General features: G+C 45.7%; 2 protein-coding genes and 2 non-coding genes across 7 annotated transcripts in view; all 4 read right to left on the reverse strand.

Moving 5' to 3' along the window:
• Positions 1 to 5,105: 5,105 nt before the first annotated feature.
• On the reverse strand, positions 5,106 to 10,897 carry RPL13 (ribosomal protein L13). The gene is made up of 6 exons (XM_089540057.1): positions 10,794 to 10,897; positions 9,065 to 9,185; positions 8,585 to 8,726; positions 7,200 to 7,373; positions 6,649 to 6,705; positions 5,106 to 5,308 (listed from the first exon to the last, which is right to left on the reverse strand). Exons 2-6 carry the CDS (start codon positions 9,166 to 9,168, stop codon positions 5,150 to 5,152), a joined length of 636 nt encoding a protein of 211 aa, XP_089396183.1. The 5' UTR covers positions 9,169 to 9,185; positions 10,794 to 10,897; the 3' UTR covers positions 5,106 to 5,149.
• On the reverse strand, positions 7,440 to 7,523 carry LOC149305819 (small nucleolar RNA MBII-202). The gene has a single exon (XR_016271742.1). It is a non-coding gene; the product is annotated as a small nucleolar RNA MBII-202 (small nucleolar RNA).
• LOC149305820 (small nucleolar RNA MBII-202) lies at positions 8,853 to 8,930 on the reverse strand. Its single transcript, XR_016271741.1, has one exon. It is a non-coding gene; the product is annotated as a small nucleolar RNA MBII-202 (small nucleolar RNA).
• Positions 10,898 to 12,084: 1,187 nt separating the features above from the next.
• The window catches only part of SPG7 (SPG7 matrix AAA peptidase subunit, paraplegin), a 30,797-nt gene continuing 26,873 nt past the window's right edge, over positions 12,085 to 16,008 (reverse strand). For 3 of the 4 annotated variants that reach the window (XM_089539651.1, XM_089539648.1, XM_089539650.1), the window contains exons 14-17: positions 15,759 to 15,915; positions 15,338 to 15,501; positions 14,530 to 14,607; positions 12,085 to 13,695 (exon numbers count right to left, since the gene is read on the reverse strand). In XM_089539651.1, the coding sequence (XP_089395777.1) occupies positions 13,480 to 13,695; positions 14,530 to 14,607; positions 15,338 to 15,501; positions 15,759 to 15,915 (615 nt within the window). In that variant the 3' untranslated portion in view covers positions 12,085 to 13,479. The remainder of the gene's footprint in view (positions 13,696 to 14,529; positions 14,608 to 15,337; positions 15,502 to 15,758; positions 15,916 to 16,008) is intronic. The other variant, XM_089539652.1, reaches the window with a different exon arrangement.

A 16,008-nucleotide genomic window follows, 5' to 3' on the forward strand; every position in this document is an offset into this window, starting at 1 on the left:
GCTAGAAGTTTTAGTTAAAACTTGACCCCAAAAACCCTGAGTTGACTTATCCATGGGTCTATGTACTCTACTTTAACTCTTATTTAAAAATAAGCCATCCCCTGGCAAACGGCAAGAGCATAATATTTCCCTGGAGCACTGACTACTTTCTGTTATCCCATCCATCCATCCATCCATCCATCCGTATAACCACATACAATTATGCTGCTAGGAGTGGCATTGTTTATCTTTGCTTCATCTTTTAGATCCTTTGTTACATACCCATAAGTTTTACTCAACTTATCCACAGGTCAGATCAAAATCCATAATTTTGGCCCCAAAACTTGCCCTCAACTTGTACATGAGGTCAACTTATAGTCGAGTAGATACAGCAAGCTTCTCTTCAAGTGGAAGTCCATGGCCTGGACTCCAAAATACAGTTACATGGCTCCAGAGGTTGGGAAAAGTGGCTATCATATCTACTCTTAACCTTCTCTTCTCCAGGCTGAATGTACCTAAGTCATGGTTTCCAAGCCCTTCACCATTTTGGTTGCCCTCCACTGGACATGTTCTAGTTTGTCCAAATCCTTTTTGAATTGTTTTGCCCATAACTAGACACAGGATTATTCCAGGTGAGGCTTGACCAAAGCAGAATAGAGTGGCACTATTACTTCCCTTGATTTAGACGCTATATTTCTACTGATGCAGCCTAAAATTGCATTGGCCTTTTTAGTTGCCGCATCACACAATGTCGTTGAGCGTTATGCATTAGGCTGAATTCTAAGTTGCTCACAACTTCTCAAACACACACACAAGAACCTATTTTCCTTGCTGGAAATTAAGCGTCTTTACAATTTGTGTCAATTCTTGTTAGGAAAACACAGCAAGCAGCACTGAAGGCTGAGAAGGCGCTTTACCTGATCCAAGGATTGCATGCAGCCTTCTCTCACCTGAAGCAAAATCCATGAAGGTGAGCCCTTTCCTGTCACCAAAACTGGGGACACTTAGGGGGTCTGGCAGCCCTATTCAATGAGCTGCATGGCCTGCAGTCGGTTCGGAAGGGGGTTGTTTTGTACCCAGAAAAACAAGCCACTTTTCAGGTTATAACAAGGAAAAATAAAAATAAAGTAATTAGAATGAGGATAAAATGAGATAAAGAATAGATTAGAAAGTATGTAGAGGAAGGAGATAGATGTAGAAGGGGGGAAGAAAAAGTATAGTAGGAAAAGTGGGGACGAAGCAAGCTAAGGTAATAGGTGTTGTGTTGTTGTATGTTGTTGTTGGTAACATGCTGTGGGGGTATTTTTTGGGAGGAATGTTTTTCTCTTCCTTTGTTCGTCTATTTGTTGTGAGTTGGAAAGAGAATGGTTTATGTTGTATGGAGTTATGTGATAGAGAAAATAAAATGTATTTTGCAAACAAACAAAAAACGACAAGCCACTTTTCAAGTCTTTTGCAGACTATACCAAGAGTTGTGCTGCCTGGGTGCACACAACATTTGAATCTCTGCATCTCAAATCTGTCCAAAATCCCCAGAAAGCAAAAGCTAGCAATGGGCACCTGTGCATTTGCAGCTTGGTTTGTGTGACTCTGTGGTCTCCGGCCCTGCCTTTCAGATGTGTCGGGACCCCTTCTCCCTCTGCTCAAATGGTTTTTGGGGAGTGGGATGTCCATTGTGGGAGAAAGAGTGCCAAAGCCTTGCCTGCTCTGGCTTTGCTCCTGTCTCAGCGCAGCGGTGCCTCCTCCGAATGCCTGAGCCAAGCCACTGCCAAGGCAGTCCCTCTAATTAATCTGTTCAATCAAAAGGCAGGCGTCTTGCTAATTAAATGAGTGTTTCAACCAGGGCCTGGGAGCCAAAGTGGAGGCAGCGCATGGGATCTGCAAAGCAAAGAGCAGCCCTCGGGGCAGCTGAGCATTCCTGGCACAAGTGGCCCATGCCAGTGGAGTGGCAAATACGCGCTGGGTTTCAGTCCAAACTTTAAGGGGAAGGCTGGCAGGGATTGGGAAAGAATCCTGGCCAAAAAGTTGCCCCTGCCAGCTAGAGTTGATAATACTGAATTAGATGGATGGACTTAGGACTGAAGCATGGCTTTGGTGTGGCTTCTGGACTCTTAGGACATATGCAGCATTTAAACAGCATACCTCCAAAGTGACCCGAAACAGCTTTATTTTGGCCTGTCTGTATGGGGCCTAAGATAGCATGAGATCTTGTAACACCTTTGAGACTCACTGAAAGAAATAGCATCAGCTTTCATAGACATGAGTCTACTTCTTCAGATGGAAAACATGCATCTTAGGATGTAGACTCAAGGCTATGAAAGTTCATGCTGCCAACTTCTTCCTTTCAGTGAGTCTCAGAGGTGCTACAGGATCTCTCGACAGACTGATTCGACAGACTAACACAGCTATGGTCCAAAACACACTGCAGAAACAGTCCACTTGGAGACTGTTTTATCTGGCCTGGCTCAGTGCTAGCGAATCCTGGGAATTGCAGTTTACTGTACCACCAGAGCTCTCTGACAGAGAAGGCGACTAAATGGGTCAGAAAGAATGAAGAGGGGAACCCATAGGAATACATTGAAAAATCCCTCCTACAATTTGGGTAGCAGCTTGCACCGCTGGCAGAGAAAGCCCCTCTTCCACTGATCATTTCCTCTTGAACCAGGAGCAGAGTCTTACTCCGCTATTATGGACATTCAAGTGCATAGAGAACGACATGTGCCATCTTTGCCTTCTTGTCTAAAGGCACCATATGCATTAGGCCAAACCCAGCATTGCATGTCTTTGGAGGGACCATTTTCTGCAAGCCAGGAACATGAAGGGGAGTATCCCCTGCCAAACCTAGCAGTTCTTAGCCATCTGCCTCGGATGCCCAGAGCCCAGCAACCGGCAACTTGGAAGGGGCAGCGTTTCCTCTCTCTAATGAGAACACTTTGCAATACTGGCTGGGTTCCTGGAGAACGCAGCGTCTCCCTTGCCACTTCCAGACTAAACGAAGCACATCTTCCACAAGGACCTCATGTCCTACGCACTTTGCAACACAATTCTACTGCTTTTAGGGTGAAGGAATCCAGACGCCAAAACCACAAGAACAGAAGAAGGGAAACAGCAGAAGAAATCATGGCCAGGTGTAAAACGGATGCCAAGGTCAGGCTGGCAAGGGACTGTGAGGCGGTTTGACATTGATGGGATAATTTGAGTACATTACGCACAAACGCTAAAAGCTTTGGCCTAGACTTTGTGCTACTGAAACTGTTTATCTTGTTTTTTCAAATGCCATCTGGAATATGAAGGTTGTAATCTACACTGAAGGACTGCTACCAAGAAATTCAAATTGCAAGGAATAACATTTTGATCAAGCATTAGGAAGAGCTCTGATGCTAAGAGTTCTTTGACAATGGGATAGAGGACCTGAGACTCTCCTTTGTAGCTGGCTTTTAAATACAGATTGAATGTCTCAAGCATATCTTCACTGTAAAAAGTAGTTAGATTACTTTTATAACCTTGAAAATAAAAATTTTGGAGGTGCATTAATGGTAGCAGCCTTTCTATGTTTAGACACATGTTTAGAAAAGAGCTGTCACATTTTCTCCGACTCTCATATTTGCAAAATGGAAAGAAACAGTATTGGCAATAGCAAAAAATTGTCCTTTAAACAGTTCCCAAGCTTCTTGTTCCTGCACTGAAAAATTGCACACCTTTTTTAGTTCGGCAACCCAGGTACAATTTGCCCTGATGAAAGAAAGCGATGCGTTGGGAGGATGCCAAAGATCACAAAGCCAACTCAGTCTTGTTCCTTTGGTCCCTAGTCTCCAAAATAGGATGGCAAATTAATCCTGGAATTCAATTTTGCTCCTTTTACTATGACTTTCCTTATACTGGGGGAATGCTGCCACCATGTGGACATTGCTTATCCCTACAATCCAACTCTGAAAGGACCAGAAGAGGTTCAAAATCTCTGTCAATATCTTTATGGGACCCACCAAAAAGTACAAAAATCTGCACACACTTCCAAGGTTATTAGATTTTGTCAGGCTGCTTGTTTTACAAAGCAGGGAGGGTTTCCCTTTTCGCTTAAGGAAAAGAGGCAGATATTAGACATCCTTATCCTGAGGTTTGGATCAATAAAATCAAGTTATTTATTTATGACTCTTCTGCTTTTCCCTTTCAGGGAACTGGGCAACCCATTGACCTCTCCTTTTAATGGCACGTCTGGCATTGACTGCAACATTTTAAAACACGGATTCTGCCTAATTTCTGACCACAGGACCACTTTCGGCACAACCTCTATGCCACTGTTACTGAACAAAAAGCATAGTTCAATCAAGCCTGGCATGTGTCTGAACTAGTCAGACCTGAGAAATACTGGCTATGTTCCTTACATAACAACTTAGCAAACTCACAAATTTCCCTATGGGATGCAGGCACACCTCAGCTTTCTCCTACAGACACGATCCTTCCCATTAGCAAGCACATTCACCCCCCTCCATCAACCTCCAAAGCAGCTGAGTGATGAACCAAGGCCAACCTCTGTTGATCCACTGGGCCATATTCTGTACTGCCCCACCATAAAATACACCAAATCAGACAAGAATTCCTATAATCCCATGCATGCCTTCCTTGGTGGCTGTCTGGACTAGGAAGGCAGGATGTTGCCAAGAGAGTGCAGTCTCTCTTCCTTAAGAAGGAAAAGCATAAGCCAGTGAAAAGACATGGCATGCTGAAATAGCCATAGGAAGACAAAGGAAGCCACATCTATTTCCCACACATCCCCTGAAGACCTGACTTTGCACAAAGGAAGCTAACCTCAGCATCTTTTCACTGGCTACCCAAATAACCAGCTCCAAAGAGAAGGAGATTCTCCTACTTAAAAAATGGAAAACTTCTGATGGACTGCTCTTTTCTCTCCCCAGTTCAGTGTCCAATTACTGTCATAGATCCCAATTTATTAAAGGATTTTGCTCCAAAGCTGCCGCTCACTCAAATGCAAACACCATCACATTCCCTGCCCAGCCACAGAAGGATCTTCTACCCACAACAGAAGCTCCATTTTGTACACCTCTGTGGCAGACTTTCCAGCCTACATTTCCCTCCTCCAAGTTTTGACATAAGACGGCACCACGTAGTTTCAGAATTACCCTCCTTTATTGAGAGGCCCTGAGTGAACAGTTTATTTCTTTTTCTCAACATCCTGCTCGGCCGCTTCTTTGGCGCGCTTAGCCCGGATGCCGAAGAGCCGAGCGTTTGCCCGGGCCATGCGCAGGCTGGCGAAGGCCTTGAAGTTCTTCTCCTCCTCTGAGATAACTCGGGCCTTCTCTTTTTTGTAGACCTAGGAAAGAACAACACAGTTACTCACATTGAAAAGCTGCTGCTCTCTTCCTACACCTTGGTGAGTAATTTATTGGCAACAGATGCAGCAGCAACAAGCTGGCCAGGAGCCTGTTCCCAAGAGCAGAAGAGCTCCCTTGTGCAGCAACTCCGAGTCACACTCCTTTGTCACACACCCCTTTCAAAAAGGAACAAAACCCCACAAATAAGAACACCCAAAGAGAGCTACACCTGTTACCAGATGACAGAGAAAATCTTTCTATGTGCCAACACTGCGGGGGTCATTTCTGGCTCCCCCCTGACCTTGAAGTAATCCTCCCCTTCCTCCGGTACCCCCTGTTCCAAATGGGCAAACTATTTCCCTAACAGTCCATGAGTGGATGCTTTACCATTTTTATGCAATTTTGTCATTTCCTTTAAATTAATCCAACAGACCTGATCTTCTCAAGAGCCACCTAACTATAGGGACCCATACATTTATTACTCCACTTCCAGGTTTTCAGTTGTGTCGCTTTGCCTCCATGTCCCAGTTGTTTAAGCGTGGAGCACAACTTAGGCCAGTTCCAGACTGCCAAAATAAAGCTGCTTTGGGTCTCTTTGGAGGTATGCTGTTTAAATGATGCATGCATCTGAAGAATCTGGAAGCTGCACCAAAGCTGCACTCCAGTGCTTAGGATTGGATTGTGGCTTTGGCGCAACCTCCGGACTCTTAGGACCCATTTATCATTTAAATAGCATACTTCCAAAGAGACCCGAAGCAGCTTTATTTTGGCAGTCTGTAACAGGCCTTACTTAGCAACAGCCAAGGGGATGTTTAAGCTGTAAGTATGGTCTGATAATGTTTTGCACAGCTGAAGCTATCATTCATTATTACCAAGTGGCAAGATATCCAAAATTCCTCTTTTTGTTTTAAGAATAATAGGACAGCATACAGGCCACTGGAACTTCAAGCAACAGGAACATAGGAAGTTACCTTATACCAAGTCAGACCCCTTTCGGAGCCCAGGCAGCCTAGTACTCTCAACTCTTGACTAGCAGCAACAGCCATGGCACTTTCTTTACTGATCCCACCAAGCAATCTGTGATATGATCTATCCCTCACATCCAAATCCTATCCAACCCTGCTTAGCTTCTGAAATCAGACCAAAATTAGTTCAGGATGGTATGCTGATGTTAACTCATGCCACTCTGGATTTTATTATTACTTATTATACTTTATATAGTGCTGTAGATTTTACTACGCAGGACATCAAATACTCTAAAATCAAGAAGAATCTTCTTGCTAAACTTAAGATTCCAGGGGCAAAGTCTAAAGATGCCAAGAGATGATGAGTCACTTACATTCTTGATGGGCATAACAGGTCCAGAGAGCTGTGTGGCCATCTTGAGCTCTTCTGCCTGTGTTGAAAAGAAAAGAATAAGCAACAAAGAGGAATAATGGACAAGTTATTCTGCTCCACCTTTCTCCAGAAATAAATCCCAGCTTGAGTCACATCATGGAAGTGCTGGGGCCGCTTTCCAGAATTTATCCATAGGAACTGTTAGCAACAGGTCAGATTAGGCACAAGAGTCCAGGCTTCCAATTTAGAAGTTCAGATCCTTGTTTCTGAGTATTATCTTGCCACTACCCCATGTTTCCTTGACACCTTCTCTGAAAATGGTCAGCACTGTGGTCATTAGCATTCCAAGAGGTTGTTAAAAAGGCAAACAATTTGGAAGTTAAGGCAATTTGAAGCCAGGGACCTGGGCTTTTCTGTTCTCAAACCCTACACACCGACACCTTGGAAATTCAGCCTTGGATTTCTTGCATCACAGCCTTCAGACCAGCAGAGTTGCTGTTTCTTTTTTTAAAATTCCATACCCCACCATTTGTAACTTTCCCTGATACTTACTGGGCTGTCTCCTTTCTTGGGAGCAGAAGGTTTCCTGGGGAAAAGGATGAGCTTGGAACGGTACTCCTTCAGTCGCTGGACATTGGCCTGCAGGGCTTCTGTAGACTTGTTGCGGCGCCTGGGGTCCACTGCGATACCAATTGTCCGAGCAAACTTCTTGTTGATGCCGGCCATCTACAGAGAGGGTGTTAACAACATCAGCCTCAAACAATAGTCACACACGGCCACCCAACCCCTTCTAGGCAGCCACAACAGTCATCAGCTGGAAAAGGGTTCAAAACACAGTCATCATGGAAACTACAGAGAGTCCAGAGACAGTGTCATCATCTGACTGCAGGGACCTCACAGAAACAAATCACAGTGCTGTAGTGGATGGGGATACACTCCTCCTGTAAACTCAGAACTTGCCACTTGGGTCAACTCTTGGACTCAACCTTGAGCCTTGATGCTAATAGCTAGGAGTGCATTTGCACAGTTAAGTCTAGTGCACCATCTGCACTCATCCCTGGACAAGTCAGATCTGCCTATTGTGACACATGCCTTGTTTATACCTCATTTGGATTACTGTAATGCACTCAATGCGGGGCTTTCTCTTCCAAAGGCCAAAATATTTTGAAGTCCAAACTTTATATATCTCTTCTGTAAAGCCTGCCATTCAAGAAATCAGATTTGTTTTCAACCAAGCCAACTACCTACACATAGGAGTTGAAATGCTAACCTAGATGAAAGATATAATAATGCCACTCTGAAGATGATGTCTACTGCTGTCTGTAGATATCATTCAATAATAAAGTGTGACTTTTTTACAATAAAATACAGTAAAAACATATCCCATTATCCCTCCCTCCTAAAATACACATAATATTTTAATATCAATAATAAAAGATCAATTAGATCATTAGGGTAGTCAGCGGCAGAGAGATGGCATCTTGGGTATTCTGTCCATATCAATGGGTAGGTGACCAAGTGGGCTACACTGGGAAGGCCTGTCGGAAGAGATGTGTCTTGACAGCCTTTTTAAAGCTGTCAGGATTAGTAATGCTTCAGATCTCTTCCAACAGGCTATTCTATCGTTTGGAAGCGGCAGATGCAAAGGCCCTCTGGGTGACCCGCAGCCAGTCTAGTCTTTATTTGGAAAGCTTTCAAAGGAGTATTCTTGTTTGGAGATTTTTAAACAGAGGCTGGATGGTCATCTGTCAGGGGTGCATTGACTGTGTCCCTGCATGGCAGGAGGTTGGACTGGATGGCCCTTGGGGTCTCTTCCAGCTCTTATGATTCTACGATTCTAACTAGTCACAGCAAAAAGCACATCAGAGTACCATATCTGTGTCATGAGCCAGAAACCCCATCCCATTCCTTGAGGGGCTCCTGCCCTTTTTACTCACCCTCAGCTCCTCCAAGCTGAACCCTCGACCTGCACGGACTTTTGTGTGGTATCGGACGGTAGGACATCTCACCATTGGTCTGATTGGTCCAGATACTGGACGGGGAGCGATGCGGCGGGCCTTTGCCTGGCGGGCCTTCCTCCTGAGTTGAGAAAACAGAAGGCAGGGGCATATCAAAACCTGAGACAACCTTTGGGCTGCCTTACAGATGAAGGCCAAGAAACCCCCCTTTTAACTCTAAACTAGCTCCCATCCCATCGACAGCAACATAAAGTGCCACAGCCATCAGCTTATATGGGTTCAAGGGATCATCAACGGAGTACAGCGATTCCGGAGAATTTTCATCATCTGGCTGAAGCAGGCACAAGTAAACTAACCCCCCCAAAAAGCCCTAAATTGTAAAGTCTCATGGTTGTTTCCCCTTTGTGTTGTCCAGGCTGAACGTAATGTTTGCTGTGAATCCCACACACACAGCCTCACCTGCGGATCTTCCTCGCAGGCTGGTTGAACCAGGTGGCCACCCGCCTTTGCCAGTCTTTGTGGAAGTGAGGCTTCAATATCATGCCATTCCGGCTGGGCGCCATGGCTGCTTACGAGGTCCCTGGAAACGCAAGGAGCACAAGCGCTGAGCGAAGGGCAAAAAGGCTTTCTGGCACATTTATATTCTGTGGCTTTTAATTTACTATTATAGTGCATGTTACAAACAATTACTATACGCATATGCTTACACACATTTATGCTTGTCGTAAACAAAGAAGAAAGCATCTAAACATTTTACTACATCTTTATACTTCCATTGATAACATTCATCTTCTGTGATTGTTTCTTGGCGGTTAATACCACTTCAATGTAAGATTGTGATCACAGTTAACTTCAGTATTTTTATTGCTCTCTTAATCCTATTATTCTTACGACAATTCTTCTACTTCCATCTATTTTTACAGTATTTCATCACTATATCCCATTCCTTCTCCATTTTTTCTTCCGCTTTCCCATGAACCATGATCCGTTTCCATCATATCTTGCAGTTTAAGTAGCCATTCATCTGTATTGGGGGGGCATATCTCCCCCCCCAGTTTTGGGCCAAGAGTAATCTTCCTGCAGTAATCATACAGAGAATATATAGAAAAGGGCTTTCTGGCACATTTAAGCTATTAGTCGGCCCTCCGCATTTGTGGCTTTGATTAATATGCTCTCTCTAGGAATCTCTAGGTCCTCCAGCGTGACTCTAGGGTTAACTTCTGCCAAAAGTCGCGCTGGAGGACCTAGAGATTCCTAGAGAGAACACTTCTCTGGGTGATTGTAGGTCCTCCAGTGCAAGTCTATGGTCAATTTTCAGCAAGATGTTGACCGCAGAGTTGCCCCGGAGGAGCCAGAGATTCCTAGAGAGGCGATCTCTCAGGTAAAAATAGTGTTACGTGAAGTTGAAGGCTTTCATGGCCTTTTTGAGGGTCAATCCAGTTTGACACCGCTTTAACTGCCATGGCCCCATGCTATGGAATCCTGGGATTTGTAGTCTGCTGTGGCCCCAGACCTTTTTGACAGGGAACACTAAATGCCTCTGAGGAACTACAATGTCCCATAACTGCTCAGCGCTGAGAGGCAGCGGTTAAAGCGTAAATGTGCCAGGATTACTTCTGCAGAAACTTCCTCAACTAAGCAGCTTGTCTCCCCTTTAATTGCTATGGCTCTATCCGACAGAGTTCTGGGCAGCAGAGCCTTCTGAAAAACCAGGCTGGATCCTTCTGTGAACTACAAATCCCATGATTCCTCAGCATGGGCCCATAGCGACTGCGTTAATTCTGCAGAGGGAATGCAGCCTCAAGAGTGCAGAAACTAAGGCACTTTACCATGCTTTAGCTGCTATGGTTCTTCCCTATAGGGTTCTGGAAAACCAGATCCTTCTGAAAAACCTGGCTGAATCCTCCCCCAAACTACAAGTCCCATGATTCCTGGCTGGCTGAGAAGGAGACCCACTGTCGGCCTTCGTAGGCCTCTTCCAGCCAGAACCAGCCACTGAGTCCCAGCCCAGCCGGGTCCAGGGCTCTCCCTCTCGGCTCCAGCGCCTTCCCGGCCCCCGAGAACCTTCCCTCCGGAACCCTGAGGCCCTCCGGAGCCTTCACGGCCGCCTTCGGAGCCTCCTTCCCCGGCCCAGGCGGAGGATGGAGCCCGATGGAGCCCGCCGCCTCTCCGCAGCACGAGAACTCACCTCCCAGCGGAGAAAATGGCCAGCCGGAAAAAGAAAGAACCGCCGCGAAGCACGCTGGGATATCTGCGACGCCGTGCGTGACCCGGAAGACGGAAGCCACCACCTGGCCAATCAGAGCGAGGGAGCCGCCTACCGAGGTAAGGGAAACGCGTCGCCCTGCCAGCAACAAAGATGGCGCCCTTGTTTTTATTTTTAAAGGAGCCGCGCACGTTTTAAGGTCAGATAGTTAATATGAGGCATTTTAAAAGTTGTAACCCAACAGATTAGAGGGTTATGATATATACTATACTATAATATATATATTATTAGACATGTTGTAGTGCAGTAACGTTATAAGTTTTGGAAGACGCATTTGAACAAATATATATATACTCTAAAAGATGTACTGTATAAATAATTATGATGTGAACAAATACGTAAAAGACTTGAGTTGGATTATGCTCTTGATAAAAAACCAATAAAGATTAAGGTTAAAGAACAGAAATAAAGTTGTAGCCCTGCAGACCTCTCTCAGCTCTTATGTTACTTCTAGGCATTCTAGCTATTACTAGTTGTGCTCTTTTGTTAATGTTTGTCTTCCTCACTGGGAAGCCTTTATGGGGAGAACCAATGGGGTGCCGAAGAAGAAGGTTCCTTTCTGGCCATCAACAAGGGTCAAGATCTTGCAAGAAACCTATCCAGGCCGTTGTTGGCCATGTGGCCAAAGTACAGGAAGATCCAAAATCCACAGAACAGGGACCAACCAAAATGCATATTATATCTATCTTATCTCTCTCTCTCTCTCTCCAAGCTTTTGAAGCTCCGCCAGCTTCTTCGTCAGGGAAAGGTGTTAAAAATAACAGAGGAGGAAGACAATCACACGCTTGCATTTTGCCACGCTGGTGTTGTTGGCGTTCTGGATCTCATAGGAAAGAAATACCTTTTCATTTTGCTTACAGAATTTAAACTTCCTGTAGTACAAAATATTTTGTCTTCCAAATGGCGAGAAGAAGGGCCTTGCCTCTGTGTCCAGAACAACCATCACCCCTACTTTTTTTGTGGGCAATGAGGATGTGTTTGTTCCTGACGTTTCGCCAGCAGCATCTGTGGCTGGCGTCTTCAGAGAAATGTAAAGGAAGCACAAGCCTAAGAACGTGGCAATGGCACACTTCCTCTGAAAAATGCTTGCCAAGAAACCCTGGCGCTAGGTTCATCATAAGCCAGGAACGACTTGAAGGCACACAACAACAATGGGAGCAATGTAGGTTTCCCAACAAACAACCCCTTGGAGAGAATCTGAGCGGACACCAGCAGTTTTCAACCTTTTATTTTCTTGACAAGAAGTCACAGGAACCTCTCCCATCTAAGCAAGACAATCTACATCCATGACCTGGAACAATTCAAGCACTTCCACGATCCTAAATGTCTTCCAGGGTGAGCAATCCACCTTCTTGTGCTAAAGTGGAGCTGCTGCCAGTGTGTCTGGGAGGCAGCCATCACAATTCAGCAACTGCAGTTTGGCTGCAGGTTTATGAAGAGCCCGCTAGGTGGTAGACATAGGCTGCTGTGAAGTTTTCTGCCAGGGCCACCGCTGGGGAGACCTACAGAGAGGCCCTGGCTGCTCTATGGAGCACTCTGAAGTGAGTCAGGAGGATTATGCCTTCATCCCTTCTGAAGACTAACTCCCTCCCTCTACACTGGGTTTACTCTCAGGGTGGGTGTGGGGAGAGAGAGAGAACACACAAGTGAGGAAGTGCACGCAATCGCAAACGAGTGAGCACACATCCAAGCGAAAGGGAGGGATTTGGAAGAGGAAGCCTGAGAATTACAAATTACATGTTGGCAGCAGGAAAATCTGGACAAGGGTTGTTCTGGGATACAGACAGTAATCCTCATGGAAATAATCCACATTAAGGAGCTGGGGAAGAGAATGAGGGAGATCATGCACATAAGCATGTTCTCTTTCTCGTGCGCTCTCCCAGACGCACACACAGAGCTGTTTACTCCGCAGCAGGGAAAAGCCAATACATCCCCAGCCACAATTGCTTTGGACACACAGGCCTATAAGCAGATTCTCACAAAGGCTTGTGGACTCTTCCCTTGCAAAGTTACTCCTGGGAGCCAAACTTTACCAGGGTTGGTGCCTGCCCTTCAGTTTATGGCCAGACCTGGTAATATAGCTAATAGGACCTCTCATCCTTCACAGCCACCAACAGATTCTCCACTTCTCAAGAGATGTATTAAAAAGAATAAGAAAATGAGAAAGACTGGGCCCTGGTACCAAAGGCACAGATACACAGCTGTGGGAGGTATTCCCATCTTCACTGCTCTGGTGGTAACTGGGGATTCTCCTGTGTGCCGCTGGCAAGAAGTAACACAAAGCAGAGACCAGCAGCTGTGGGAGACCCATCACCCAAGGGCTGGTCCTGCCTGGAATGGCTGAGCACTCTCTCCCAGGAGCCTCACCTGCTGATCCAGAGATGTTGGGGGCCCTCCCAGAGAAATGGCAATGTGTCATAAAGCCAAGGGAGAAACCCCAGGCCATAGACCACACTCTGGCCTCCTTGGTTCCTGGACTGAAAAAAGCTGAACCCCATCCATCATTCCGGAATCTGAGCAGAACAGCCAACACCCAGGGAAGGAGGCACTCGTCTTGCACCTTGAGTTGCCTTTAGTTCCTTCTTACGTTCTACAGCATGAACTTGTTTCAAACCAGTCTCAGGTTGGCCTCCTCCTCCTCCTCCTCCTCTTGTCCCCGGGGCTGCTGGGACGGCTCCTCCTCTCCCACATCCTGTTTATCCTTCTCAGCTTCAATCCAGCTCTGAGGGCTGATCATTTTCTTGGGCCCGTGTGGAGGAGGCCCAAGCAGGGCTTCAATGTCGTCATAGTTGATTACTTCCTTCTCCAGGAGGGCGTAAGCCAGCTAGATAGGGGGGAAAGTTGGCAAAAAGTGAGGGGATATGCTTCAACATATGCACAAGCCAAAACCCAGGGGGACAAAAAAGGAAAGGAGGACACAGGAGAGGATGCAGTCCAGGCTCCTATTGGCTGAAGCAAGCAACTACGTGACTTTAGGTGAAATATTCCAGCCTCTTTACCACCTCCCAATCATGCCACACCTGCCATAAATCCTAAGGCAAGGGTGTGCTGGAGAAGGCCAGGGAGAGAGAATCACGTGTGCGTATGTCTACAGGCAAGCAAGTAGATCAGTACACACATATACACACACCTCTACATGTATGTACAGATATTAATCCTCAAGGGAAGTCAACATGTGCAAATAGTGATACAGGCTCCCACATCCAAGATAGTTGTTTGCTTACTTGACAGCCCCAGTTGCTTCCTTCTCTCCATGCTGGGAAATGCAATGCAATGCCCCTTGCCCCTTGGTGCCAAAGCTAAGCAAAAGGGCCACTAGCCTTCCCCAAACAGACCCTGGGGCTCTGCAAAGAAATCATTCTTTCAGTGCTGCAGTTTTCTTCTCTTCTTTAGCTTCTGGGAGACGTTATCCTAATATTTCTTTTAAACAACGCATTTTCTTCCAGAGGCTCTGAGTTGCCCTTTTAGTCTCATAGGCACCATATGAGGTGTGTTGGGGTAAAGACAAGCAACATACACACACAGCCAGCCACTGAGCTTCCTCAACTAGGAAGGGATCTGGATGAGAATCTGGATTTCTTTTCCCACCCATTAAGCTCCCACTTCTTTCAACTTTTACTTTCCTGCTGTCTGATGTTAAGGGAAAAGGAAGCCTTACCGCCTTCAGTTTGTCCCGATTGTCCAGCAGCAGTTTCTCTGTACGCCTGTAGGCTTGGGCCACCAGCATCTTTGCTTCCTACAAGTGAAATGAAGGCCAAAAAATCATCATGGGAAATGCGGGGCATTAAAGCTTGGTTTATCGGTTTTATTCAGATGAAAATGCAGAATTTCAACTCAAAACTCTCTAGGCTATAATAAATAATAAAACTGTTTTCAGAATTGTTAATACTTTAATTCCATTTTAATGTTGCTCTTTCATATGTTTTAACTGTGTTGTTCTTGTTTTAATTTGTAAGCTGTTGTGAGTCCTGACTCTGGAGAAAAGGCAAGTAAATCTGCTGTTGCTATTGTTGTTGTTTCTCATGTGGAATCACTGCATGGAGCGAACACATAGACGTGTTCAATTCTAGGTCCAGGAAAAATGTAAGACCAGGCAGAAAGCAGCCAAGAAACACACTGTAGACGCAGGCAGCAGATGAGCAACAAAAATATACAGGAAATCATGGGATGGTCTCCAGCTAAGCTCCAGGAACCAGCCATTTGCCTCCTTTGATTCCACACCTCCTGGACACTTTGCAACATCCCCCTCTCCACTAATCCCAATTGCTTCTTGCTGACAAGGTTCAACACAAGCCAACAAAGGCCCATTTGAAGAGGGGTGACCTCAGGGCAGATGTGTTTTGAGTCAATGATTACAGCCTTATAGGGCATTTTTTTGCACTTGTTTTTTTAAAAAAGACTCAGAATCAGAAAAGGAGGAAGCATGGCATTTTCTATGCAGTCTTACAGCCCACATGAAAACTTACATGGTCCATGATCTGCTGGAGCCCATGGCTGAAAGGACGTCGCCCAATCCCTGGAGCACTTTCTTGATCTGGAAAGGAGAGGTGCCCAACGTTGGGAGCCATCCCGTATTGCTTCACCATTGAGTAGGCTATCTTGGTTACTTTCCTCAGGTCATCCTGGGCTCCTGGAGGAAGCAAGGGGTGTGGGGGAGGGAGAGGAGGAGAATGTGTAATGGAAGAAGAAAACTGAGTGTCAAAGTCTCTCTCTCCTCTTGGGAAAAGGAGAATATCTTTGGCAGCTGGAGACTTTAACTGACTTCACTGCACAGTTAAGAAGAGAGATCAACAGTCTGCAACATACATGGAATGCAAAAGGCCACAGAGATTAAGCAATACCCCTCTCTGTGTAAAGAACTTACACTTCCTCAAGAGCCTCTCTCACCTGTTGTAACTTTGTTAAATGTAATGGCTTCTGAAACTCTCCCTCCCAGGGCCATGCACATCCGCTCAAAAAGCTGGTCTTTGGTAAAGAGGTACTGGTCCCTTGGCAGGATCTGGGCAAAGCCCAAGGCAGCATTGGTGCGTGGAGCTATGGAAACCTGTGGCATAAAGGAGAGGTACCATCGCATTGCTGGAGAATAGGGATTTTAGTAAACCTTCTGGTAGCACCAGATGGCTGATGTTGTCTGCTA

This window comes from Sceloporus occidentalis, unplaced genomic scaffold (genome assembly GCF_023333645.1).
Source record: "Sceloporus occidentalis isolate IW3139 unplaced genomic scaffold, rSceOcc1.0.p SCAF_10, whole genome shotgun sequence".
NCBI lineage: Eukaryota > Metazoa > Chordata > Lepidosauria > Squamata > Phrynosomatidae > Sceloporus > Sceloporus occidentalis.

Coding starts and splice junctions, on each gene's coding strand:
- RPL13 (XM_089540057.1), bottom strand. CDS start 9,168: ATGGCGCCCAGCCGGAATGGCATGATATTGAAGCCTCACTTCCACAAA. Junction 8,727..9,064: donor CCTGCGAGGAAGATCCGCAG/GTGAGGCTGTGT, acceptor TTCTCAACTCAG/GAGGAAGGCCCGCCAGGCAA. Junction 5,309..6,648: donor CTGTTATGCCCATCAAGAAT/GTAAGTGACTCA, acceptor GTTCTTTCCTAG/GTCTACAAAAAAGAGAAGGC.